This window comes from Solanum verrucosum, unplaced genomic scaffold (assembly GCF_900185275.1).
Source record: "Solanum verrucosum unplaced genomic scaffold, falcon-dt-bn FXZP01000307.1, whole genome shotgun sequence".
In the NCBI taxonomy this organism is placed as follows: Eukaryota; Viridiplantae; Streptophyta; class Magnoliopsida; order Solanales; family Solanaceae; genus Solanum; species Solanum verrucosum.
This window is the reverse complement of record NW_026020264.1, coordinates 758,921-786,506: the sequence shown is the minus strand read 5'-3', so window position 1 is coordinate 786,506 and position 27,586 is coordinate 758,921. Positions and strand designations below refer to the sequence as shown.

The 27,586-nt window shown below is 32.2% G+C and overlaps 2 protein-coding genes and 1 pseudogene across 8 annotated transcripts in view; 1 reads left to right on the top strand and 2 right to left on the bottom strand.

Moving 5' to 3' along the window:
* Nucleotides 1-27,586, bottom strand: part of LOC125833707 (uncharacterized) — a 78,235-nt gene that overhangs the window by 30,004 nt on the left and 20,645 nt on the right. Inside the window, exon 1 of one of the 7 annotated variants that reach the window (XM_049512879.1) lies at nucleotides 1,687-1,932. The exons of 5 other annotated variants lie outside the window; for them this stretch is intronic. In XM_049512879.1, coding sequence (XP_049368836.1) covers nucleotides 1,687-1,851 — 165 coding nt within the window. In that variant the 5' untranslated portion in view covers nucleotides 1,852-1,932. Of the gene's footprint in view, nucleotides 1-1,686; nucleotides 1,933-27,586 lie in introns of those variants that run through there. One more of the 7 variants, XM_049512880.1, reaches the window with a different exon arrangement.
* Nucleotides 5,006-10,590, bottom strand: LOC125833556 (uncharacterized; annotated as a pseudogene).
* Nucleotides 15,267-22,132, top strand: LOC125833729 (2-alkenal reductase (NADP(+)-dependent)-like). Its single transcript, XM_049512917.1, has 5 exons — nucleotides 15,267-15,616; nucleotides 15,693-15,870; nucleotides 16,410-16,576; nucleotides 16,636-16,718; nucleotides 21,623-22,132. The coding sequence occupies exons 1-5, from the start codon at nucleotides 15,377-15,379 to the stop codon at nucleotides 21,999-22,001; spliced, it is 1,047 nt and encodes a 348-aa protein (XP_049368874.1). The 5' UTR covers nucleotides 15,267-15,376; the 3' UTR covers nucleotides 22,002-22,132.

Genomic DNA, 27,586 nt, shown 5'->3' with positions numbered 1-27,586 from the left:
CAGAGAAATATTCATTATTAATTGGTGCATTTTCTCAGTAAAAAAAGAATTATTTTGAGCTTTAGGCTTCTATTGATCAAGTATTACAAGGATGATCACGAAAACTAGTTTCCCTAATGAAAGGACTTCAATTGTATACTTGCCTTCCAGCCAAAGACAGCAAATAACTGAAGAGGTGTGGTTCCATCATTTCTTAATCTACTTGTCTGTTCCATCCAAAGACAGAAAATAAACTAAAGAGGTGTGGTTCCAGCGCTTCTTCTCTTCAAAACCAAATCCCCGAGACAAAATAAGGTCTTTGTAGATCAGGGCTTTGCCCGAAAGAAGCATTTGAAGAAATTTAAGAACAGCATGCTGCAATGCAAGTCACCTAGCAGCAGTGGCCAAGGTAAGCTTATTAGCTATGGGTTCAACCGAACCCATCACTTTTAACACGGAACATGAATATATACGTGGAAAGCCACTAAGACAAAATGAATCTCATGGAGAGTAAATGATGCAAAACCCCAGCTTCCACTTAAGCCATTAGGAGGCAAATTTTTAACTCGAACACAAACCACCACATGGCCTAAGATGAAACAAACGCAATACAACTTAAGCCGTTAGAAGCCAAATATTTCACTTGAAACCAAAATCCACCTCAAGACAAGCCAGCGAAGCAAACCTATAGTCAACTTGGAGCCATTAGAAGGCAAAATTCTCACTTGAACCCGAATTCACCACATGACAAGCAAATGAAGCAAACTTAATTCATCTTAAGCTATTAGAAGCCACTTTTTTTCACTTAAACGCAAAATCCATCACATGAAAAGAAAATGAAGCAAATCCATTTCAACATAAGCTATTAGAAGTCAATTTCTAATGGAACCCTGATATAACCCTTTTGTAATGATTTCCCTTTTAGGAAGAAGACCAATTAGTTAGGCAGTTAGTTGTTAAGAGCTGTTAAAGTCAGGCATGTGACCTGCACGTAACCCCAAAAGTTGTTAGGAGTCCACTATAACTAACTCCCAGAAATCCCATGTTCCCTTCCTACACTTCTCTTATTAAATAGGGATAGATTCATCCATTGTAAGAATCTGGAAGTTAAATCAAGATCAATAGAGTATTTTCTCTCTCTTTCTCAACTTTGGCTCATATGAGCTTTGAGGAGATGTTCAAGAGCAATTCTCTTCAATTTGTTCTTTAGGCGGCTCTTATCTCTTTCTAAATTTGAATCCGAATTTCAGTAGTGTATCAAACCCAAACTCCACCTCATGACAAGAAAATGAAGCAAACTAAAATTCAACTTAAGCAAACAGAAGCCTAAATTATCACTTGAACCCCAAACTCACCACATGACAAGCAAATGAAACATAACCAATTCAAATTAAGCTACTCGAAGCCAACTCTCACTTGAACCCAAAATTCACTTTATGACAAGTAAATGAAGCAAACCCATTCGACATTAGCTACTATAATCCAAATTTTACAATTGAACCAAGAATCCATCAAATGAAAGAAGAAGAAAAAAACCCAACTAAACACAAACTATTAGAACCAATTGCACCTTTAACCCAAAATTCATCACATGGAAAGCAAATGACGCAACCCCAAATCAACTTAACCCATTAGAACCTAAAGTTACAACTAAACAATTAAAAAATACAAGAAATTGAATGAACTGGAAGTGCAAAAGATACATACATCTAATTCGAGTAAAATCCACTCTTTTGTATTGGTACCAGTGGACCAGTGATTTCTGAGGTCCGAGTCAAGTACATGGGAAGCCTTCTGTAAAGGTGATTCTCGAGACATACCCTTTACTTTAAAAGCTAAAGGCTTTACCCTCGGCTCTAACTCCACCTCCATGTTTTTGCTCCGCCGCAACTCGACTGTTAACTGCTTAGATACAGACGAACGGAGACTATGAATAGACTTGAAGTGTATCGAATTTTTCACTGAAAAATCTCTCTCAGCTGAGTAAATCCCAGTTATTTGGACATTGAAAGGACCTTTTTACAGGTTCTTCACTAATCCGGATGAACAAACGGGGCCCCGACTGGCTAAAGGGGATGAACTTTAATTGGGTTTTGGAATTTTCTTTAACTAAAATTAGCAAAACAGCAATATTTAAGTCAGACTCATTAGCAACATTTTAACTATTTATTAAAAATGACAATAGTTTAGTTTGTTAAAAGGATGATTTATGTATTTATTTTATTTTGATAATCTGAAAGAATATAAATACTTAATAATAAAATAGAGAAAAACATGGAACATAAAACATCAAAAAAGAAAAAAATGATTTTAAAGCTTTTCAGTTACGTTTTGCGAAGCGGGGATGTTGTCATTCTTTTTGTGGAGCGTTTTTTGCTCTTCCGTTCTTAATAATTCCAAACAAAAATTTGCAAAAAAAGTTTTTTCTTCCTAATCATTCAATTGATAATATTCCTAGCTTCTTCGAATCTAATTTGGCATATTCTTAAATCGGATGTTTTCGAATTCCACGACTATAATTTCGTCAGTTCTATTGAATACAAGAAATTTAGACATCATGTATTTAATTTTTGTTGTTTATTTTTGAATCGTTTAAATCTTTGTATGGTTTGAAATTTTTATTGAAATTTCGACGTCAGTTCCATTGAAATCCATAAAAAGCACATGAACACGCTGATGAACAATCATATGTTTTGTATCCAATATATGATGCATACGGTTTGAAAGTGATTGATTCTTTTTTAGTTTCATAGTTGTTTGTTCTTTATTTGAATGAATACAATTTTTTTTGTAAATATTAACAATATGAAATTATATATTTTTTTAGTTTTGAAGTTGTTGTTATTTTGAAGGTGTTGTTAATGTATGCATACAAAGCACATGAACACGCTGAGGAACAATCATATGTTTTGTATCCAATATATGATGCATAAGGCTTGAAAGTGCTTGATCCTTTTTTAGTTTCCGTAGTTGTTTGTACTTTATTTGAATGCATGCAATATTTTTTTGTATGCCATTATGTTTAATTAATTATCCTTATGCATACAAAGCACATGAACACATTGAGGAACAATCATATGTTTTGTACAACACTCAAAACCTTTTAATTAATTATCCTTATGCATACAAAGCACATGAAATACTTAAAATTGTATTTCTTCACATATAAGGATGAAGAAAATCGATGAAAATCAGTTGTTATATCTTTATATTTCTCTCTTCCTATTCATAAAAGGTTGAGTGTTGTAGACCAATTGTCGTAGTTGATGGCAGCCATCTCAGGGGGACGTATAATGGTACATTTGTTTCTGCGAGTACTGTTGATGGAGCGGGTATTCAAATTATAATATATGAAATTTAATTCGGTACTTAAAATTGTATTTCTTTTTTTGTTTCATAGTTGTTTCTTCTTTATTTGAATGCATACAATATTTTTTTTGTATGTCATTATGTTTAAAAATCATAAATAAATTAAGAATTGTATACTGACATTTGTTGACTTTCTGTAAATTATGGATACAATTAAATATTGGATTTAATTAAATATAGAACTTGAGTGCGTGCTCTATATTTTTTCTTTTTGAAGCTATTGATGTTTCAGCGCACATTACATTTATGTAATTGATTATTGGATACAATTTTTTTGTTTTAGAATACTGCAAATATGTGATTATCAAATATATATTTGTTAATGTAGTTATGGGAAGCATTAGTTTTCTAGTCATGCATTCTGGAAGGTGGAACGAGGATAATTGCTACGTTGATTACACTATAGAATCAATTGTGATAAAAGAATATGCGACATTTAGGGAATTATTAGATGTTGTTTCTAAGCAAATTTGTGTTGATTTGAGCTTCAACAGTGTGAAACTTAGGTATAAAATAGAGGGTAGTAAATGCACCTTTGGAAATACACAACGACATGGGTGTGAGGGTGTATGTGTCTTTGAAGAAAGATAACAGGGAATTGTCAAAGTATCCTCTATGTGTATCCGTATTTGTGAATGATTGTGAATTGGCTGATAGAAATATTTTGGAAGATGGATTTGGAATGTGTGGAATAGATGGAGTATCGTTGATACACAACCATTAGTGCTTAGTGTGCCAAACAATAACGATTACATGAATTGCGACATTATTACAAACACCAAACATAAGGTAGTATTGGAAGATCAAGTTTATAAGGACAATGAAACTTTAAAATATGTGATGACGCAATACGCAATTGAGCATAGATTCCAATGGAGAACAGACAGATCAAGTCAAACATGGTATGTGTATTTGAATGCATACAAGATACATTTTTTGGTCAAAAACATAACAAATACAATAATTTTTACTCAAACTAAATTATTGTATTTGTATTTCAATATGAAGTGTTGTTTTATTATTATTATTTGACTTTAAAATTGTACTTATTATTTCTCGAAATAAGTTTATTTTACAAAAATTCATGATGTATTTCAATATCAGTTAGTATCCCAAACATCATGATGTAGTTCACTATCATTTTGTATTTCAATATCAGTTAGTATCCCAAACATCATATATTGGATATTTTGTATCCAATATATAATGCATAACACTTGAAAGTGCTTGCTTTTTTTTAGTTTCATATATGTTTTCTTTTTATTTGAATGCATACAATCTTTTTGTATCCCATTATACGTGTAAATATTAACAACATGAAATTGTATATATTTTTTTTAGTTTGGAAGTTGTTTTTTTTTAAAAAAAATACATAAACTATTTTGTATCCCAGAAAGTTAATGTAACCAAAGCATGCAGGATATATACCTGCAAAATGATAAAGACATGTACAATATAGACATGAATATAAAACCTGAACTTCAAAATATTAAAATTATATTAACTAAGAAGATTGAACCAAAACTTCAGGAGTTTTTACATTAATAAAATCAGGACTGGAAAACTTTAGAAGGGTTCCATAGCAATACAAAAACTAATGTATATTAACACACCAAAAAATAGACAATGACTAGTCTATTTGAATTGTATCATTATCCTATAATGCTACATTATGCATGCTATGTCGCGGAGGTGCTTTATTGTCACTTATTGCTCCGGCATCATTCTTTTGTTGGCCATAATTCCAAAGAAGTGTAGCGTATCTTGATCGTAAAAATGATGCATCCAAATTACCCGCTGGGATCCTTTGTTCGTATGATAGGTATTCGGCAAAAGCTAGCATATAAATACCGCAATCCCTACAATACAACACATTAAAAGTAAACAATATAAAATTGATGATTTGATAATGGTGAATTCAAAAAAATACACAAACTTACAAAGTACCATGTGTCTGTTGAGGAACATTATCAATGAAGACTATATCAAAGAACTCATTCTCTTCTTGAGCTTGCGATACATCAATTTCTTTATTCTTGTAATAATTTTAAAGGGATCAACTGTGACAATTTAACTATCTCTGTCTTGATAGCTGCATCATGGCCTGCTGCTCTATATGAGTCATAAACGTTGATACGTTTATCATTCAGTGAAATCACAGCCAATACCCAATGGAATTTATTCTTAACATGGACAGGAACAAAAACATGATCAACCATATGCCAAGGGATAACAGCATGCATTATGTACCCTCTAATGTATTCACCAATGACATGCTCTTCATCAGCACAACCAACATCATTGTCTAAATCCAAATATTTTTCCCAGATAGAAGAAATCTTTAAACTAAATACACAATCTACAGTTGTGTATTTGTAGCTGCTTCCAATTTCATACTTAGCTTTTTTACGGAGATAATAGAAAATCACATCGATATGCTGACAAATTTAAAAACAAAGGTATAAATAATGTAACTACTAATCAACATTGTTAGTAAAGATTAAGATAAATAATTATTACCGAATTGTTCAATAATTGTCCTTCGAAATACAGATTATAGAACCAGTTCTTATTGTTTATTAGGAGAACGCTAAGATTTATGGCAGCAGGGAAGTGGGCTAGATGCTTCTTGTAATGGTCTTGATCATGCTTCCTAGAAACAGAATAAAAATATACAATTCAATAAATATAATTACTAATTACAACAATGAAATACAAATTTTATCAAGATAACCCATATATAGTTATGTTGTAATCATTTTACCTGAACAAACATTTTACCGAATACAAAAACTAAAATCTAAACAAACATTTTACCGAATACAAAAATTGAAATAGTTATGTTGTAAAAATATATTGTAATTATTTCTCAACTACTTACTTTTTTATCATGCTTTGTAAGCAAGCCATCTCGGACCCATGAACGAAACGCATCCCACAAAGATATATCATAATTGCCAGAGATCAAATCAAATATGAATGGGTGTTTCAATTCAAAAATAGGGGGCTGACTTGATGAACTACCTGAAATGGTTACAAAATAATAAATTAAACACACTAACACTAGCAATCAAAAAAATGATTACATTAAAAAAAGTTTAAAAAATTGGAATACTATACCAGCAGATGATCCAAAATTGGTCAGATACAGAGATATATTATAAGGACCTAGACGTCTATTTCTACGCGTAGGTAACGGTGTCTGTTCATTATTGATGATGGGTTGATCATGCATAATTCTTTCTTCGCTCGTACCAAACTGAACATCGATAGTGGTCTGATCTGCCGTATTTGTAATGTGTTCTGCAATTATAGTTGGCAGCTGTGCGGTGTGTCCTGCAATTATGGTTGGCTGCGGTACGATGCTACTCTTTATAGAAGTGAGACTAGGCATGAATTGATTGTCCAATTCAAACTGTGAATATGTGGTCACATTCATGGGATCCATGGCCTGGATAGGGACTGGACATGGGAATTGTTCCTCATTGTGTTTATGTACTTTTTCAGAATCTCCTAAGACTGTTTTTTGTGGTATATCAAATGCAAAGCTTGGCTGATTTACCTAGTAAGTTAATAAAGATATAACATCCTTAAATCTAATAAAACTAATAATCATATAATTAATCTGCCTATAAAATAAAATAACGTACTCTAGGAACTATAGGTCTTGGAGAACTGAGTACTTCATCCACTTTAATCAGATTTCGAACAGAAGTGTTGAGACAAAAAACCTTATAATATGAAAAATTATAAATGGAATTTATAAGATGAAATTGAACATGTATTGAGAACTGAAAATTAAGGCAAATTTGTATATTGTATTCACATATTAGTATGTACAACACAACAAAAAATGGAGTACTAATATTTAATCGAAAATACAATCTAAAACCTGTCTTACCTCATGATCATCAGATTTGGAATCTATTCCATCTGGATTGTTGATGGTCTTAAAACAAACATAAAAGAATAAGAACACATGAACAAATATTAGTTAATGGATACAACAGTGAAAACTCCTTGTCCAATTCATTTGAAAACTATAAATCGCGTTAAGATTACTAGATACAGTTTGACCGAAAAGGCTACATTGAAAGTATATATATGTATACAAATATAAATATAATAGGTTTATAAAGGATAATGAATATATATGTATTAAGTAGAAAGTACAATAAAAAACTTGACTTACCTGGGGCACAACACTTTTTGTATCACTGACATCTGGAATGTTGATAGTTTTAACAGAGAAATAAAAAGCCAAGAAACATGTAATCAAATGTTAATGGATACAACTTTATAAAGGTTAATAAATTCAAATTGCATAAAATATATCGTAATAATAGTCATGTATACAGTTTGATAAAAAAAATGATAGATATATAGATTCATATTGAACCAAATTAATAAAAGATGCAACTAACTAAAAAACTACAAGTACCTCCAAATTACCAGATTCCAATTTGTCAAACTGAACTACCTGCACTTGATTTAATATAACTTCAGGAATTGAAGTATATGGTGATCTATACCTCTCTTCGTCGTTTAAATTTGGAGGTACAATGGGGATCATCAGAATGTCTGACCTGTGTTATATTATAACATAATACATTTAAAAAATGAAGAGTTGAAGTACATTAAATCATATTATTTGTTTATAACAAATCTCCTGCTCATTTTGTTTAGAATTAATGATTGTCAGAACAGTCTTGAAGTTATCGTTGATCAATTTGCGAATGTCAACAAACTCTTGTTTAACCTGAAAATAGGACATAATAATGTAGCTTAATAAAAATTGAATATGGTAATAAGTGTTAAACTGAGAAAGATGTATTAAATATTAGATACTTCTTTTCTGAAATCTGACAGCTCTTTCAACCAGACTTGTACTTCAGATCCGCTTGCTCTTGAAATGTCAGAATCCTTCGATGTTGTATTAGTTTGATCTGCATATACAGATTCAGTCTGCTTTAAAACAACCTTAGGTTTCTTCGGTACCTTTTTGGATACAATATCATTTTTCACCGACAGTTTAACAACAACACGAGGTTCCAACTTTTGTGCAACCTGATTGGATCCATCAGTCAACTGTTTCTTTGTCCTTTTTTTAACAGGTGACGGTGAAGAACCAACTTTTCCTTTTCTTTTGACCTTTACTATTTGTGGAGGATGTTCTTGAAAATCATTGTCAGAATCTTTACAATGACTTATTACCTCATTTGGTTCATCATCTAATGAATCAGAATACTGAACTTCACATTGATTCTCGATACCCTCTGGTGGCAATTGCAATACTGCAAGTTCCCTTTGATTAGGGGTAATGTTCCTGAATTTAAACTGAACCACAAAAAAATTGTTACTATTTATAATAAAAACAATAATAAAACTATATAACTTGACTTTTATTGAATATATTTCAATTAAGTACCTTGTTATTAACATCACTGAATATGGTCTTCATTAGTTTCTTGTATCTCGGAATCTCTTTCGCCGTCTGCCAGTTGAGTAACCTCGGAATGTGGTTATCAACCTTTTGAGCAGCTTGAAAGTCAATACTTGAACTACACTCATATAACCATACTTGAATGACAATAGGCATGTCACCAATTCTGTAAAACTGTTTTTCACTATCCATCTTCTTGCTCAAACTCTTTATCAACAAGTAGAAAGATTATTTACCCCATGAAAACTGACTGTACGTATCGCTTTCAACCAGATCAAAATGTAATCTAGGAACTTTTTTGGTAACTCTTTCACCTGAAAAAATAACTGTTTGGATGAAGAATAACATGGCAAACTTCAAGCCATCCTGATCGTTATCACCCCACACTTTTCCCTCAAAACTCTCCATTATATCTACTTTTCTGATCAACTTAACACCCTGAAAATACTGTTCCATCAACCTATTTAGTTCTGTTGTATCAAAAATGAAATCTTTTTCTTCGCTGACACAGTTTAATCCACTAATCAAAGCGAATTCTCTTAAAGTGAAACGAATCGTAGATCCATTGACACGCATGACAAATGCTCGACGAGAACTGCAATTGAGTTCTAAAGCCATGCAGCACCTATGTATTTGTCCGCGTGCACAACATCCATGCATTTGCATGTAATTACCAAAACAAGTGCTCTCGCGAAATACATTATATACAAGCTCATGTAAATTTCTAATCAAGTCAGCTTTTATGCCATTGTTAAAGACACATTGGATATGTGGAGCTTTTGTTGGTTGATCTTTGACGTAAAATTCACTTGCCTGCACATGTTCAAATAAATGAATACATACTTCTATAATTATTGATATATAATTCTATTTCTAGATAACAAAATATGATAAAAGAAACTACCTATACGACAAATTGAAAAACATTCTGAAAACTTGGATTTTCATTCTAATTTGTGAATATTAATGATATAAAAAATTAATATGAACCCAAAAATAGAATACATAATGAACTCGTACTATAAAACTAATAAATTGGAATACATAAAGGTGCTGAAAAAATACAATATATTATACAACTATCTAGTATAAGTATACAACTAGTTAGGGACAAATACATTGGCTAATATAATATGGTTTGAGGGTGGTGCTGAGATGGAAGTTGATGTTACTGGGGTTCTTTATATTGTAAAAAGTGATGCATCACAAGTCTGTTTGGCTCTAGCAATCCTCTAATATTATGATGAGATATGAATTGTTGTAAATTATCAGAAGAAGAATACTAGGGTCATATATGACAAAAAACAATCACAAGTTGGGTTTGCATAATAGACATGTAGTTTCTGAGATTTCATCATGCATATAATACAAAGTTATGCCCTGGTATTCATCCTCTCAACAGGAAGAATATGATATGTTTTTACATTGTTGCCTAGACAACTTTATACTGTACAATACTAGTCCTAGTGACAAAAAGATGATGAAATTCTCTTTTGTTTGATGCATAATCATCTCGTAAACTGGAAGGATATTGTGCATATGAGGTTAATTCACAATTTGGCATACCTTACATTTTTACAAGCATATAAAAACATGCATTATGCCAACACTGGAATGTCAACAATAAACACGCAATTACAAAATCAACAATGGACATAACATACAAAAATAGTTTCAGAATAATTTAATACCTCTTCATCGCCACAAAGTAATACTTCATCACTTCTATCTTTTCGTTGATCATCAGGGGTTTCAGACCACAAAACTCTCTTTTTTTTGGAAGAGCTCTCTTGTGCCATTCTAGCCGCAGATCCTACATTTTCGAGCAACCCTTGGGTAATACACAAATCAAATGAGGGAAATTCTCCAAATTTTTGAATATTATGTGGTATACCTGTAGTAATTCTGATTGAATCATTCATTGTAGACAATCAGATGCTTTCTCCAAAATCTAAAACCCTAAAAGCAAATTTGTTATTATCAAGTACTGAAATATATAAAATATCAAACAAAATAAACATATATATGAGTTTCTAGAATCTACAAAATCTGGAAAATTAAAATAAAATCACAAAAAATTGAAAATCATAAATATATGATGAATATTCAAACAAAATCACATCAAAATTGGAAAATTTGACTGGAAATCCGTAGGGTATAGAATAAGTGCTTTAAACATCAAATCAAAAAAATCAAAATGGATGATAGAAATTACCTTGCCAACCGAGAAATCTGCTTGAATTAATAAAGAGATTTCGTTTAACAATAAATAAAATTTCTTGATGAACAACAATTTAGCACCTTCAAGAGAGCTAAACATGCAACGTGAAATGTGGGGAAGAAACGTGATATTTGGGGAAGAAACGTTAACTTTGTTGAAAAAAGTTTAATGGTATTAGTTTTTTTTCCCGTAACTTTAAACGCCTAATGGACCATATTTTGGTCCAATGTAGGACTCTTTCCATAAATAAAATTAATTTAAAATACTAAAATCTGAATACATATTATTTTATCAAAATATTGTCATTCTGCCATTTTAAATAAATATTTTAAAGTGTTGTTACTTTGACTAATTATATTAGTTATTATGACTTAATTGCTATTTTTTCCTAAATAAATAACTGTAAGATGTATTAGTTATCCAAATGTTATATAAAGCCCTAACTTAAATAAAAATTGTCACTTCAAAATTTCAAACAATTTTAAAATCTTCTGCTTGCAATTGTTGAAAGGAATTTAGTTTCCATTAGGCAAAGAACTCCTATAAACATCATTTTGTCCAAGTAAGTTGCCAAATATTTTTATACTTTTCTTTGTTCGTCAAATTTGAATTGTAATTAATCCTCATTTGTCTGTGATTCTACTTCAATTTGTGTTTGAAATTATGATAGCAAAGAGCAATATTAGAGCAAAATTACGACTCCAAAATGATGCTCATAATTTGGATTCCCATGAAATATTTGAATTTTTCATACACGAAGAACTAGGCCGATGACTTTAGGAAATGGTGTAATTTACCTAGCATATGTGGCTCGATATTTCTTTGACGGTAAATCTTTATTACCTATGCTTCCTGTAAATATATTTGTAACATGTAAAAATTTTCAGATCAACACTAATTAAGAAGTTTTGTTCCATATATATTTTTAAAAGGCCAAAATAAATGTGTAAGTTAGTTGTCATATATGCGTGAATGTCGTTAAAAGTAAAATGTTCATTTTCACATGCACGAAGGCTGATTTATAAGTATGTTAAATATATCACGATCTGCAAATATACATTGGTGAGTTATGTTCGATGGAAATGCTAATGTTATTAATAATGAGTAATCATGATGACACATTCGTAGGTTGAAATTTGATTTGTTTTAGGAGGCTAATAATTGTATTCCTCCCTTTACATATTTTATTTATAAAAGAAAATCAACACTTACATACAGAAGCAAAATTACTGTTTATTCAATAATATCAGAAATCAGAATAAAAAATATAGGAAAAGAAGAAGCATAACTGCAATATTTTTTAATGAATAAGGTGGTTTGCAAATATCCTTATTAATCTCATTTTTATTTTTTTTTAGAAATAAAGGAATTTGAAAATATCTTATTAATCTCAAAATCAAATTCTTTATAAAAACTATATAAATAAATAATTTTGAAATTAGCAAAAAATATATCTAACAAAAAATAGTGTCGTGGATAAAATTCTAATAATTTATAACACAATTGATTTTATCCAAATAACAAAAACTTTAATAAATTTTTTTAATTTTTTTTAAAATTTCATTAATTGAAAAATAGGACATTAATTATTTAAAGTGTAATTTTAAGTTTGATTTGTAGTGTTTAAATCATAGACGAAGATTTAAAAATCACCACTAATCCTACTTTTCTCACTTTCTTATGATAGTATTCTATTTTCATGTAAATATTTTTAATAAAGGATAAAAAAAATTATTTTCTTTGTTGTTGTATTATATAATTATAATATAAAATGAATGATGCCTTACAAAGTTTTATTTTCATCTCTTCATTTTTATCAATGTTTATCATTTTTTTCATTCTACCACATAAAATTTTCTCGATATATTTTTAAATTTAATATAATAATTGACATTATTGCTTTTAAATTTTGAATTAGAATTGACTTGAAATGAATTGGCATGTATATTTTTATGCTTCTCTCATAATATAATGTTGGTAGTGCTTATGATTTCTCAAGTTTAATTTATTAATATTAAAATAATACACTAATTATTTATATAAAATTAGTTTACCATTTTAAAATTAAATCTTAATAGTATTTATAAGTTTAAGTTATACTGAAGAATAAAATATATACCTATTAGAAAAAAAACTAAACAAATAAAAATTTCATAAAATGAAAGAAGAGAGTAATAGTAAATTAAAAATTTAATAAGAATTCACTATTATTTTAAATAAATAGATTGCTGCATTTATATATAAAATGTTTAATATATTTTAAACATGATAAGAAGAATAATTCATTTATATATAAAATCCTTGATTAGAAAAACTAATAAAAATATTTGTAAAGCTGTAGTCTATATATCTATATATCCATATCTCATTGTTAACTTTTAAAATTGCCCAAAAATAAAAAGGTTAAAAATTGCAAACACAAAAAAAAGAAGTTACGTAGAAATGCAAACACTAAAAATAAAAATTGCAAACACTATAAAAACATTGCAAAATCTTACGCTTATAAAAATTACAATTTCAATATCGAATTAATCTTTATTTAGAAAAAAAAATATTTATCCAATTAAATAGAGAGTTTTAAAACTTCTTTTCCATGTTGCTAAAAATTAGGATTCGATAACTATTAACCAATTCATTTTGAATTTTAAATTTTAAGTAGCCAATTATATAAATAAGTTATGGATAAGTCCTAATTAAATATAACTGGTCACTTTAAAATTTCATTAACTTTAAACTTTTGAATTTAAGATAAATAATATTTATCGATATCTAGCAAGTGTTAAATTCTATCTTGAACAATATAACAAATATAAGTCATTTGCAAATTTAAGAATTCATAATATTATATAATAACAACATTAAATTAAGTTGAAAATTGCGATTCTAAAATATATGGTACAATTTTTAATTTTCAATTTATTTTTAAAAAAATTTGAATACAAAGATAACTATTATTACACAACTCAAGCAGATAAATTCAAATCATCAACCTCTCATTCATATCCATATGTTTTCTAATACAATTCAAATTAAAAATTTAAAATAACCAATACAAACTTTGAGCAAATCTAATATAGCGGTTGTATTAATTAAGATTATTTTTACCTTTAAATCAATTTTATATTATTATATTTTTACACAAATTTAATACTAAAAAATATTTTGATAATATTTTGATTTTAACTAAAACATATATAGAAAATGTATTAACATGCCATTTAATTTCATGATATCAAATATTTTATATGAAATGTTAGAATTAATAAATTATTAACATAATTTTTTTATTCAAACGACATAAAAAGAATAAAGTACAAACACGTAAAAATATTTGAAGCATTTCATATTTGATCAAGATAAAATAATCATAAAATTAATAGTATCCTTAGAAAAATTTCACCATGATAAATTATAAAACTAAAAGAAATAATATTTTAATACAATAAAATAAAGTGTGTACTAATAATATTAATTTAATATGCTCAAATAAATAAGTTAATGATTAATATTATTGTATTATTATAAATTAAATTATATTATTAGAAAAATTTCACCATGATAAATTATAAAACTAAAAGAAATAATATTTTAATACAATAAAATAAAGTGTGTACTAATAATATTAATTTAATATGCTCAAATAAATAAGTTAATGATTAATATTATTGTATTATTATAAATTAAATTATATTATTAAGTGCATAATACATTTTGTTAGTTATTTTTAATTATAAAATTATTACATTTTAAATTATCCGCGCAACGCGCGGGCACATATACTAGTTTGAATAAATTAGGGAAGATAAATTATTGGAGAAATTTATGGGAATCAGGATAAGCATGGCTGATTTGGATTTTTTTTACAAAAAATTAAATTCTACTTTTGAAAAAAAAAAGTATTGCTATATAATTGAAAAAATAAGTATTGCTATATTGGTGTAAATGCAGTTGTTAAGTTGTATAGTTAAAAAAATCGGCCCTATTTTATTTCACCTTTTTGAATATTTTTATCCTTTTAACTTTAATATTTTTTTAATTAAAAATGGAAAAATGATTAGTTTATTTTAAAATAATTAAAATATTATAGACTTTTTAAATTTTTAGCGAAATTATCTGGCCATTTAGCATTATCCTATTTTAAAGTGTAATAAACATACATGAGTGGCAGAGAGAAGGACAAAAAAAATTGAGAAAAATGTGATGACACTATTAAATACATATCCTAGACATTATTATTAGCAATTAAATGGAGTAAGAATAATTAAAGAAGTTTGCAGCTTATCTGTTGCGGTGGCAGGCGGTAGTTGTGGTTTGACTTTAGGCGGTGTAGATCTGAGTATAAAGAGAGAAGAAAGGAGAGAGTAATGGATTCAAGCATGATGTTAGCTAACAAGCAAGTTGTGTTGAAGAATTATGTTGAAGGGTATCCAAAAGAGAGTGATTTTGAGTTACGAAGTTCAATGATAAGTAGCCATATTCCACAAGGATCAAAGGGTTTATTTGTCAAGAATCTTTACTTGGCTTGTGACCCTTATATGCGCCACAGGATGTCTCATCATATATCGAACGATGTTCCTTTACTTGCCTCATTCAATCCTGGTTCTGTAAGTACATTTTTCATTCCTCATCTTACTTGTCAATGGTGCACAATTTCAGTGATATGTCGCATTTCAATTTTAGGTCATTATTGGACTTGGTGTGGCCAAAGTTATTAAATCCGCAGATGCAGATTTTGAGGAGGGGGATTATATCTGGGGAATGACTGGTTGGGAAGACTATACTTTGATTCTTAATACCAATGGACTTTTCAGGATCAAATATACAGATGTGCCTCTCTCATACTATGCTGGAATTTTAGGTATCAATTTCCTAATTACTCCTCTCTCCCTTGCTTCCTGCTTATGCTCATTCAAACAATTACTCATCAGTTACTTTGACTTGACACCAAGTTTAATAAAGAAAGAAAGAAACACTTTTGATCTAAAATGAGTCATACATATTTGTGTGACTAGAAAATCATTTATGAGCATTTTAAAGTTAAATTATTACTAATTATAGAAATGTGTCATTATTTTTGGAACGGAAGGCAGTGGCAGTGCCAGGATTTTCAATAAGGGGTTCAAAATCTGAAAAAATAGACACACGAAGTAGCCGAAGGGAGTTCGACATCTACTATATATACCTAAAAAATTCTTTTAACCATGTATAAATAATATAATTTTTCGCCGAACCCCCTACTTGTAAGGTGGCTCCGCCACTGACTGAGGGATTACTTCACTTCAAAATCTACTGTTTATTAGCCCAATTGAAAATTTCAGATTGGGTTTTGCGAAAATAGAATGGACAAATTGCTGATTGTTCTTTCTGAAAAATACATGTGAAACAATGAACTTACAGGTATGCCAGGACTTGCAGCCTATATTGGTTTTAATAATCTATGCTCTGCTAAGGAAGGGGATGTAGTTTATGTCTCATCTGCAGCAGGAGGAGTTGGTCAGCTTGTTGGACAATTTGCGAAAATGAAAGGTTGCTATGTCGTTGGCAGTGCTAGTACTGATGAAAAGGTAATATTTCACTTTTGCTTTTCTATGCAACTTCCCATTATTAATGATGTGTTTTGCAGGTACATCTTTTAAAATCACAACTTGGCTTCGATGATGCTTTTAACTACAAACAAGGAAATGATCTTGCCGGTGCCTTGAAAAGGTGATTTCTTTTATGGCCCAAGAATAGCTGCATTATTTGTTTGTTCTTTTGACACAGAGACACATACAATAAGCTTAGATTAGATCTCATTTATAGACAAATGTTGAATTTAATTATCATATATTATGAGTCTGAAAGTAGTAGGTTTTCATGTCAAGTTTACTTTAATGGAAGAAATACTGTTAATTATGTCTCGAGTTTTCCCTTGTATATTTAGGAAACCCATTATCCCTATTGGTTTAGGAAACCCATTGTCCTAATAGATTTGGGAAAGAAATATATATTGTCTTTTTAGGATTGAGAAAATCTTTCTCTTATCGGTTTGAGACTACTTGAAATTATGAATAAGGCAAAATAGATCGTGACCCCCCCAAACTTGTCAAATTTTATCCGGTGTACACCCAAACTTTGCGTTAGCTTAGTTATCCCCCTCAACTTGGTAATTTGATAGCCATGGATGTGTGACACACGCGTTGCCATATGGATTTTTTTCCATGTGCCTTTTGCTTTTAGAATAATTTCATTTTTACCCTTTTAAGTTCACTAATTATTTAAATCATCTTTTAGGGTCAATTCTGTAGAAAAAAGTAGAACAACAATATTTTGACTATGATTTTTTTGTTTGGCTAAAGATAATGATATTCTAATCAAGGCCAGGGAAAGAAGAAGAAATATTCAGTTAGAAAGAATAATCATCGCAACCAAACAAAAAATAAATAAAATTTCAACCAAAAATACCTGTTTCAACTTCCTCTATGTATTTGCATGAAAAAGTACATTTTTTCCTTTTTGTAGAAAATACCTGTTTCAACTTCGTTATTTATTTTTTTGAGAAGGTAACTTCGTTATTTTGGCTAAACATTATCTTAATAGAGCTAAAATAAAGAAAGTTCCAACTAAGTTTTGTGAATTTGGGTCCAGAAAAAGAAAAGAAATATGTAGTTGAAACAAATAATGATTGCATCAGAAAAAGAATAAAAGACACATTTAGAATAAAATATGCATTGTATATTAAGAATAATCTATAGAGAAATACAATTGAAAAAAAAATTCATTATATTGACTATGTGGCAATTAAATAGTTGAAAATACCCACTTGGAAGCTGATTTTTTTCAAATATTCTCCCCTTTTCATGCGCCTTAAAGCGAGTGGATACACACTCTTCGCCTCATCAACGTCTAGGAAGGTTGTGACTATAAAATTATCAAGTTCAAGGGGCTAACTAGGCCAACGTAAAGTTTAGGTGTGCACCAAATAAAACTAAATCTATTCTGCCTATATAAAAGGGTTGTAGTTGCGGATTCATATGATTGTACCCTTCTATTTTTCATAATGAAAAACTCTCTACTTCTTCCTCGGGGATTAGGCTTAGCGAAACCTCATTAAATTTTTGTGTTATTTTTCTTTTTTATTTGTTGTGTGTGTGTTTGTGCGCTAGTTAACCCATGATATTTCTGTAACAATAGCAAGGGTTAAGATGACTTCATCATCTTTAACAAAGTATGAAGTAGAGAAATTCAATGGTGGATCTAGTTTCAATCTATGGAAAATTAGAATGAGACTGTCTTTAGTGTTACAAGGGTTATGAAAGACAATTAAAGAGGTTTTTCTAAAGAGATGAAAGAGCCAGAGAAGACAGAAACTTTAAAAGGAGGACTTTGAGTGCGATCTTCTTGAGCATTATATATAGCCTTCTTTGGAATAGGAAGATATATATTCTAAGAAATTGCTGATAAAGCGTCTCTACCTAACAAGGAGGTTGCACAATCTCCATATGAACAAATGTAGATTGGTTAAAACTCTCCTTGATGAGTTTAATTTAATCATAGTGGACCTGAAGAACATAGATATCAAAATAGAGAGTGAGGATCAGGCCTTGATCGTGTTATGTTTCTTACCATCATTTTATGTTACATTTGTTGATACGTTGCTATACGAGAAAGGCAGTATTTCACTAGATGAAGTTAGTAATGCACTAAAATCTAAAGAGTTTTATGAAGAACTTTCTGGATAACAGGACTGAGGGTGAGGGCATTATTAGTAGGGGAAGAACTTAGTAGAAAAACACCATATTGAAGTTTAGAGCAAGGAAGCAGAACTGGTATGAGTGCGCGGAGCAGAGTCACTATAGAAGAGATTTTCCAAACTTAAGGATAAAATAGGGAAGCAGAAAGTTGATAACTCTGCAAATATTGTTGACACTAGAACCAATTCTGATAACAATGACTATATAAGGGAAGTTTGTGTTGTGAGTTTTAGTCATAGGCATAATTCTTGGTTGTTGATTCTGGTGCAACTTATTATATGTGTCCACACAAGAATTGATTTGCAACTTACAAGCAAACGAATGAGACTGTCTACTTAGGCGATGATACTCCATTAGCAGAAGAGGAGATAGGTAACTGAGAATGTTCGATGATATTATCAGAAACATTGAGTGTTGATATGTTCCTCGAATGAAGAATAGTTCGGTTCTCTCTCAACTTTGGATGATTAGAGATATAACTTTCATTAAGATAATGGGACATTGAGTGTGTGTAAAGGGTCCATGGTACTCATTAAGAGTAAGCTACATTCTAGATAGTATTATCTTCAAGCCAGTGTACTCGAAGGGGAAGCAAATGTAGCTTCTCAAAAGAGTGACTGAATTAGTCAGGGGAAGCAAATGTAGCTTCTCAAAAAAGTGATCTGAATCAGTTTTAGTTGTGCCAATTGCACATGGTCATACGAGTGACAAGCAACTTTCTTTGTTGAGCAAGTGAAATTTGTTGGGTGGCCACAAAAATCAAGCTTTGAATTTTTCTGAGCATTGTATCTTTGTAAGCAAACAAGGGTGAAGTTCAACAAGGAGGCAAAAAACAAGACCAAAGACAAGTTAGACCATATACAGTCAGACTTATAAGGTCCAAACAAAGTTCCCTCAAAGAGTGGTGCCACGTATTTTATGTTTTTGATTGACGGTTACTCAAGAATAGTATGAATGTATTTTCTGAAAGAAAAAAAATGAGGCATTGCGAACATTTGTTAAATGGAAGACGATGGTTGAGAGACAGACAAAGGAAAGTTAAGCATCTTCGGACCAACAATGGGTTGGAATTTTACAACTCAGAGCTCAATGATTTCTGTAGTAGAGAGGCATAATGTGATACCACACTTGTGTTAGAACAACACAACAAAATGGTGTTGAAGAACATATGAACAAATTACCTCGTAATAGGGCATGAAGCGTGCTTTCACACTTGTGTTAGCAAGTACTTTTGGGCTGAAACAATCAATACAACTAGTTATTTGGTCAACAGATCTCCATCCACAACAATTGAGTTCAAAACTCCTTCTAAGGTATGGCCCGATTTGCATTATTCAAATTTGAGAATATTTGGTTGTCCTGTTTATCTTCATATGATGGATGACTAAACTTGAGCCACGAGCAAAATAAGTGTATATTTCTAAGGATGCAACTGGAGTGAAAGGTTATAGATTGTGATGCATAGATCGGAAGACTCCAAGGTTAATGGTCAATAGGTATGTGACATGTAATGAATCTATCTCACTGAACAGTTAGAGGAAAAAGGCAATAGTAGAAACAGGTTGTGGTGTCTGTGACCGTGTAAAGCTAAAAGTTGAATTTCCACTAGCTCAACTCAGAAGTTCAGGAGCGGAGGAAATGGAGGAGGTGCAAAACCTTAATCAAGATGATAATGTTGATGCACCTATACAACAACAATCGAATAACATTGCAACATGCAGCGAGAAGAGAGTGATCAACGGACTGAAAAGGTTTGCAAATGTAGTTGATGAAAATCTTTTTGGATATGCAAATCTTGTGGAATTTGCTTTGTCAGTTGCATACACCATTGACATGCTTGAGTCTACTAGCTATAAATAGGCTATTTGCCTATTTCTAATTCAGAAGAAGATAAGTGCGTAGTGGGTTGGTGCTATGGGCGAAGAGATTGAGTCTCTTCACAAGAATCAAACATGGAAGTTTGATTCATTGCCAAAGGGACAAAGGTAGTAGATCGCAAAGGGGTTTGTGATGCGAAGAAAGTGTGTACACATGATAATTCGACTGATATGATGACCAAGGTAGTCACTATTAACAAGTTTAGGCATTGCAAACTCGATTGGTGTGTGCAGTACTTAGTAGAGCCCTTTCGAGGGATAAGGGCAAGATAGAGAGATAGTGTTCCTGTTGATAAAGAGAATTCAAGTCAAGGGAAAGATTTGTTAATGATGTATTGAATATTTCCATTGTATATTTAGAAAATTCATAATTTCTATTGATTCAGGAAATGCATTGTCCTAATAGATTTGGAAAAGAAAAACATATTGCTCTTGTAGGTTGAGTAAACCTTTCTCTTGTAGATTTGGGATGCATATATAAGGGTTGTAGTTGGGGATTCATATGACTATACATCTTTTTTCTTTCATAGTGGAAACGTTCTACTTCTGTCTCGTGGATTAGGCTTAGCCGAACCTTGTTAAATTCTTATGTTATATTTCTTCTTTATTTGCCTTGTGTGTGATTGTGTTAGTTAAGCTACGATATTTCCGTAACAGAAACTCTTCACAACATTACTTTTCTGTGGAATGATTTTTTTTTTAGGTCTGCAAAAAGGCATTTACTAGAGGGTATTGACAAATGCTGAAATTAATTATTGAATTTTGTGAGTCAGAAGCAAGTACTTTTCTATGCTAAATTTGGTTAGGTTGAGAAAAAAATATTTTTCTGTGGAGTGACATGTTTCTTCATCTGTCTCTCACTGCAAAATGAAGGACTTTCCAGACTTCAGAGCGCATTGATAAATGTTAAATTTATTATCAAATTTTATGAGTTTGAAACATGTAATTTAGTACTCTGTGGAATGATGTGCTTCTCTAACTGTGTGTTTGCAAAATGAAGTCATTTCCCCAAGGGTATTGATGTTTACTTTGAGAACGTTGGAGGAAATATGCTGGATAAGGTGCTTTTGCACATGAACCTCTATGGTAGGATTGCAGTTTCTGGGATGATCTCTCAGTACAATTTAAAGAAACCAGATGGTATCCACAATTTGTTTTGTCTTATCTCAAAGAGATTACGAATGGAAGGTTTTTCTGAGTTTGACTTCCGGCACAAGGTTCCAGAGTACCTCGAGTTTGCAATTCAGCTAATAAGAGAGAAAAAACTGCTTTTTGTAGAAGACATTGCTGAGGGTTTAGAAAATGCTGCATCAGCTTTTGTTGGTATTTATCATGGGCGAAATGTTGGAAAGCAGATTATTCAAGTTTCAACTGACTGAGAACTTGAAGAATTTGGGTGAAAACAAAAAAATACTGTGTTTCAAAGCAATATGCTGAGGATATTGATTCAGTCCTCCTTTTGAGTAAACTGTTATATTATTTATTTTTTGTGGTGAAAACGTTGCAGAGTTTCAAAATAGACAGTAATGTGTATTTTAGAAGCACAAAAGTAACTATGAAAATAAGTGCTTAAAGGCTAAGATTGACTAGGATTTAGGTTTGTCTCCCCATGTAATAATTGATTGAAAGATCATATGACACAAAGCCTTTAAGTCAAGTAGACAGTCTTGGTCTAAAATTGTATGCTGTATGCTTGTAAAATAGTAGATAACTCAGCTTGGAGTCTGAAGGTTAAAGTGACCACTTTGAAACTGAAATGACTTCTCTAATATAAGAGTGTTCCTCCAGTTGCCTGCCCTTCTTCTGTAGGACTTCTTGTGTTAGGCATGCTCTCTTTATCACCAGCCCAGTGAAACACTTCACTTTTGTTGGGATGTCACTCTTCCAGAAATAGTTCCAATGATATTTTGACCCCAGCCAGCACCTGCAAGCCTCTTTTGTATGCATTACTGACTGAAAAAACTCCATCCAATGCTATGCTTCCACAAGACATTGTATGTGATTGTTGTTATTATGTTCACTCCACCTAGTTTTCCTAGTAAAGCTGCCACCCTCTAGACCTACCAGTCATTTAATAATCTTCTAAATGATATTGTTTCATCCCTGTTCTGTCAAGCAATCACACACTCTAGCATCAAGATTTTCACAAATTAGGAATAGGTTTGGGAAAAGGTCTCTGAGAGAGGTTTGATCTATACAGCCATCCTTCCAAAATCTAGTTTAGTTACCATTCCCACGTTGATAATATATTTTCTTCCATCTGTGGCCACAAGTTTCTGATTGTTCTCCACACACACACACCATATGGTTCACTGGCATTTTCTATACACCAGGGACTCAGCTCACCATATTTTGCTATTATAACCTCCTTCCAAGGAGCTACCCCCTTCCCCAGTGTATCTCCACAGCCACTTCATCGGCAGGCTCTCATTTTGTAATCTCAGTCAGGTTTCAGATCTCCAGACCCCTTTGCCTTTGCTGAGAATTACAATCTTCCAATTCATCAAGTTGTAACCTTTCCCTTCCTTATTTCCTTGTCATTTGATGCTTTCTGATCAATTTATTCACAACCTTTTTAACCTTTCTGCCATCAGTCTAGTAATGATCTTGTAAACTCCCCCTACCAAGTTGATTGGTCTGAAGTTCTTCAATTCTGAAGCTCCTGGCTTCTTTGGGATAAAGGCAATAAAAGTTGCATTGCAGCTCTTCTAAGAAGCCTGGTTGAAGTGAATAAATTAAATTGTATTAATGATATCTCTCTGGCCAGAATAAAGTAAATTAAGGCACTGAATCTTAATCTTCTGGCTGCTGCTCTTTTTGCATTTGAAAGCATCTGGTATTTCTTTCCTACCAGTTCCTGAATCTGGGGAAACCTTATTTAAAGGGAAACAACTGTCTTTCCCCAATTTACTCTCAACCCTGAAACAGCTTCAAACAAAAGCAGGAAACGACTGTCCTCTGCCTCCTGAGGATATTCATGAATACGCCAAAAGTAGATAAGCACTAGACAATTAATCTTCAACCTCTGAAGAGAAATACTCTTATCTTCAAAACACCTTTGGTTTCTCTCCCTTCCAAATTGTCCACCAGATGCAAGCTAGGACAATCTTCCATTTCTCCTTCTATTTCTCCCTCTATTTTTCCCTCTGTCCTAACAGATTATCATCTCTATTCCAGCAAGCTAAAACTTCCAATGTACTCCTTGGCATAGTCCACCTGATTCACCTCAAGGTGATGAAAATCTGTCAAAGTTGTTCTGTCACTCTTTTTATGAGAATTAGTACTGTTGTATTCTTCAGCATTAAGGAATGCTGACCACCTCCAAGAAATTACAACGTAGTACGATTAGCCTCTAAGCTTTACAGAGAACCTAATAAATCTACCATCTCATCTAATTCCTCTATACAGTTCCCTTTGCACCAAATAAATAAAGACACTAAACAGTTCCATTTCACATCATGTATGAACTTGATCTTGTCTTCAAAACATCTCCCATTTCTTTTTCCTTACTGTCCACCATATACAAGAAGGTATTAGCCTTCTCCATTTTTTCTGACTCTTTCCACCCCCTCTTCTCATCCAGAAGCTCATCAAATCAGCAGTATGCTCACGCATTGTCCATTCAGTCTTTGTGAAACTGAGGAAGAGGTTCCACAGTTGTGTAGTGAACTTGCAATGCAGAAAAAGATGGTTATTTGTTTCCCCAGTTCCATTGCATAAAAAATATCTTGTCACTACTACTCTCCCCTTCTTTTGTAGAACCTCATGATGTGTAAGGCATGCTCTCTTCACCACTTGCCAAGTGAAGCATTTAACCTTGGTGGGAGCCATGCTCTTCCAGATGTTTGGGTACTCACCTTGTATCACACTTTTGCCCTTGCACATTTTATTCACAGAGAAAATCCCATCCCTGAATATCTCCATTTCAGTGTATCAGATTGTACAGTAGTGCCAGGAAAATTCTCCACTTCACTCAATAAAGTTGTCATCCTATCTACATCCCAGTCAGCTTCAACAAAAAACATCTAGGACATAGCTTCTGACCCCCTTTCCATTAGCTTATCTTGATTTAGGACAACTTGTTTTGCCACTAAGCATGCTACCTTGTATGGAATCTTGACTTCCCATATTATCTTCCAAGGAGTCAGATTCTTTCACACTAAGGGGCCTTTGGGGCTTTATTGAAGTGATGAATGCTTGAGGCAAAGCGCCCAATCTGCATCATACCTAGCTTTAGAGCCTAAACATGCTTTGGCACACTTCTGCCAATATTTTTTCTAGTGTTGTGCAATTACAGCTATTTCCTAGAGAAAACTCATCAGTGTGCCTCTTTACAATGAGAAACCTTTTACTATGGTAGTGTACTCATAAGTTTTGTTGAGAATATAATTAAGTAAAGTCTACTCTCTCTAACAACATTAGCTTTTAGATGAGATGGTCACACACTTCCACATGATATTAGAGTAGGCAGAGGTCATGGGATCAAATCACACCACACCCATTATAAAAATAAAATAAAAGAAATTCACGTGCTTAACCCATGAAAAAATGAGGCCCGCACATGAGAGGGTGTGTTGAGAATATAATTGAGTAAATGAAGTGTGCTCTCTTTAACAACTTAAGCTTTTAGATGAGATGGTCCACACAATTCAACAATTTGCAAACTCATGTTAGACTATAAGATTGTTGGTGTACTAAAATGTTACACATTGTCCCAGATTGAGAAAAGGTATTATATATATTGTATATAATCCTATGAACACATTTATCCTGTACCCTATAATTCTCTCCTCCTTTGTTAGTTCCTCACAGGAGAGAAAACAACACAAATGTGAATAGGAAAAGACCACATCAGACATTGAACTAAAAAGGAATGATGCTGATGCTGATTGCTACCTTAAAATCAAATATAAATCAGCTGATATTTTTATCATAGAAAGCAATTATTAGTTTTAGTCAAACCAAATACCACGTGTGTTCTAGACAATGTTCAGAAGTACAACTGGAGTTACTTTATACATATCGTGTCAGATGGAAAGTGGGACATCTTGATGAAACATAGATCATTAACAAGAGACTTACTGGATTAAGATTGTATATACCTGAAGGATTGTTTCGCGTGTATGACCAAAATCTGGATCCATTTGCTGCTGGGAATTTGAAGAGAGAGCTTCTTTCAACATCTTTTATCCATGCAAAGAAGTTCACGTTAGATGGACTTCACAAGAATAATGTTGTCAAGCTAATAGCTTACACAAGAGAATCTTATGAAGAGGGGAATACAAATGTGCCCAAGATGCCGTTTTTGTGAGCAGGTTGCAGAGACAATTAATCATCTGTTCTTACATTGTAAAGTGGTTGGCAAGCTGTGGAATTTGTTTACTAGCTTCAGAGGTATAAGTTGGACTGTTCCAGGGAGAACAGGACAGGCTCTAGAAAGCTGGAATATGGAGGGCAGTGGCAGCACAGACGAGTAGATGGAAAATTGTCCCAGCTGTTATTTGGTGGACCATATGGAAAGAAAGAAATTCTAGGAATTTTGATAACAAGAGCAGCCCTCTGCACAAGATTAAAATGAACTGCATTATCACTTTTTGCTATTGGTGTAGTTCAGAGTATATAGATGACCCTGTGGCTATTGTAGACATTATAGGGTCCTTATAAAGGTGAAAGGAGGATCTAGGGATAGTTCTCTTTTTTCTTCTTTTCTTTTCTATATCCTTTGTTTATGCCCGACATACATGTGTGGAAGGAAGGAGGATATGATGTAAATTTTTGGATACCAGCTTTGAGCTGATGATTAATATACAAATGTTACCTTTATAAAAAAAAAAAAAAAAGCTAATAGCTTGATAATTGGAGAAAGAAAACAGAGAGCAGGAATTTAATATTTTGATGTTCGAAAATTCTATACATAAATCACTAAGAAAGTGACAAATGAAAATCGGTCTCCTTATTGGTCTATTACCTCTTTAGCCTCATCCCCTTCATTTCTCAGTCTACATAAAGCTTGGCAAGTTCTTTTCTCAAGGCTGACAGGAAATCTTTCTGGAAAAAATGAGACAAATTGGATAGAACAATAAGCACAATACTGACAGAACTCAATCTTACATCTACTTTTGGTTGTAATAGAAAAGTACAAGAAAATTATACCATTTCCTCCTAATGCAAAACTTTCAATACTGCTCCAAATATTCAGGAATAAGTGAAATATCTTCAACTGGAGAGTATAGGCAAATACTGGCAAAAAGTATAATCGAAAGTTGCGCTAATGGTCCTTCACAGGTTGGTTGTGATAGCTTTGTCAAACACTGTAGAACTGTATCAGCTGCTGCAAGAAATGATTGCAAGTTGCGTCTTTCAGAGAATGGTACATAGTTGACAAGACGAGCCATTGCGTGGATTCTTAAACGCTGTGATGGGTCAGATGAAACCAGCAAAGCTACCTGATCCCATGTACCAGAAACAAGTGCAGATATAATCGGCTCGCATGCAGAAGACTTACTTACTGATGAGGCTACTTTATCGCAAATACTAGAACATAATAAAGCAGACCCACTATGTCCATCTTGGCTCATGAGCCTCCCCAAGTATTTAAGTGCAATAAATAGTTGCTCAGGCTCCGGATGGCAAAGCATGAAAGAGAACAGATCAATCAGAGAACCTTCACATTCATGGTAGGTGTGGATGCCTCTTTCACATAACTGAGAGATCCATTGATCACTGTGAAGCCTCCAAGCAATACTTGGGGCACCATGCAAGAAATTTTTAACTGCAGAGCATACATTGCTAATTACACTATGCAAAGAGAAGCATTGAGGAACAGCAAGTACAGAACCAAGGATCACAGAAGCAAGCTCCCACAAGTGGTTCTTTTGAAGCAATAGAATCATTTCTGCAAGTCCTTCAAGACTGATTTTCCAAAAATCAGTGAAATCTGAATTAGATTCCATCTTAAGCAGAA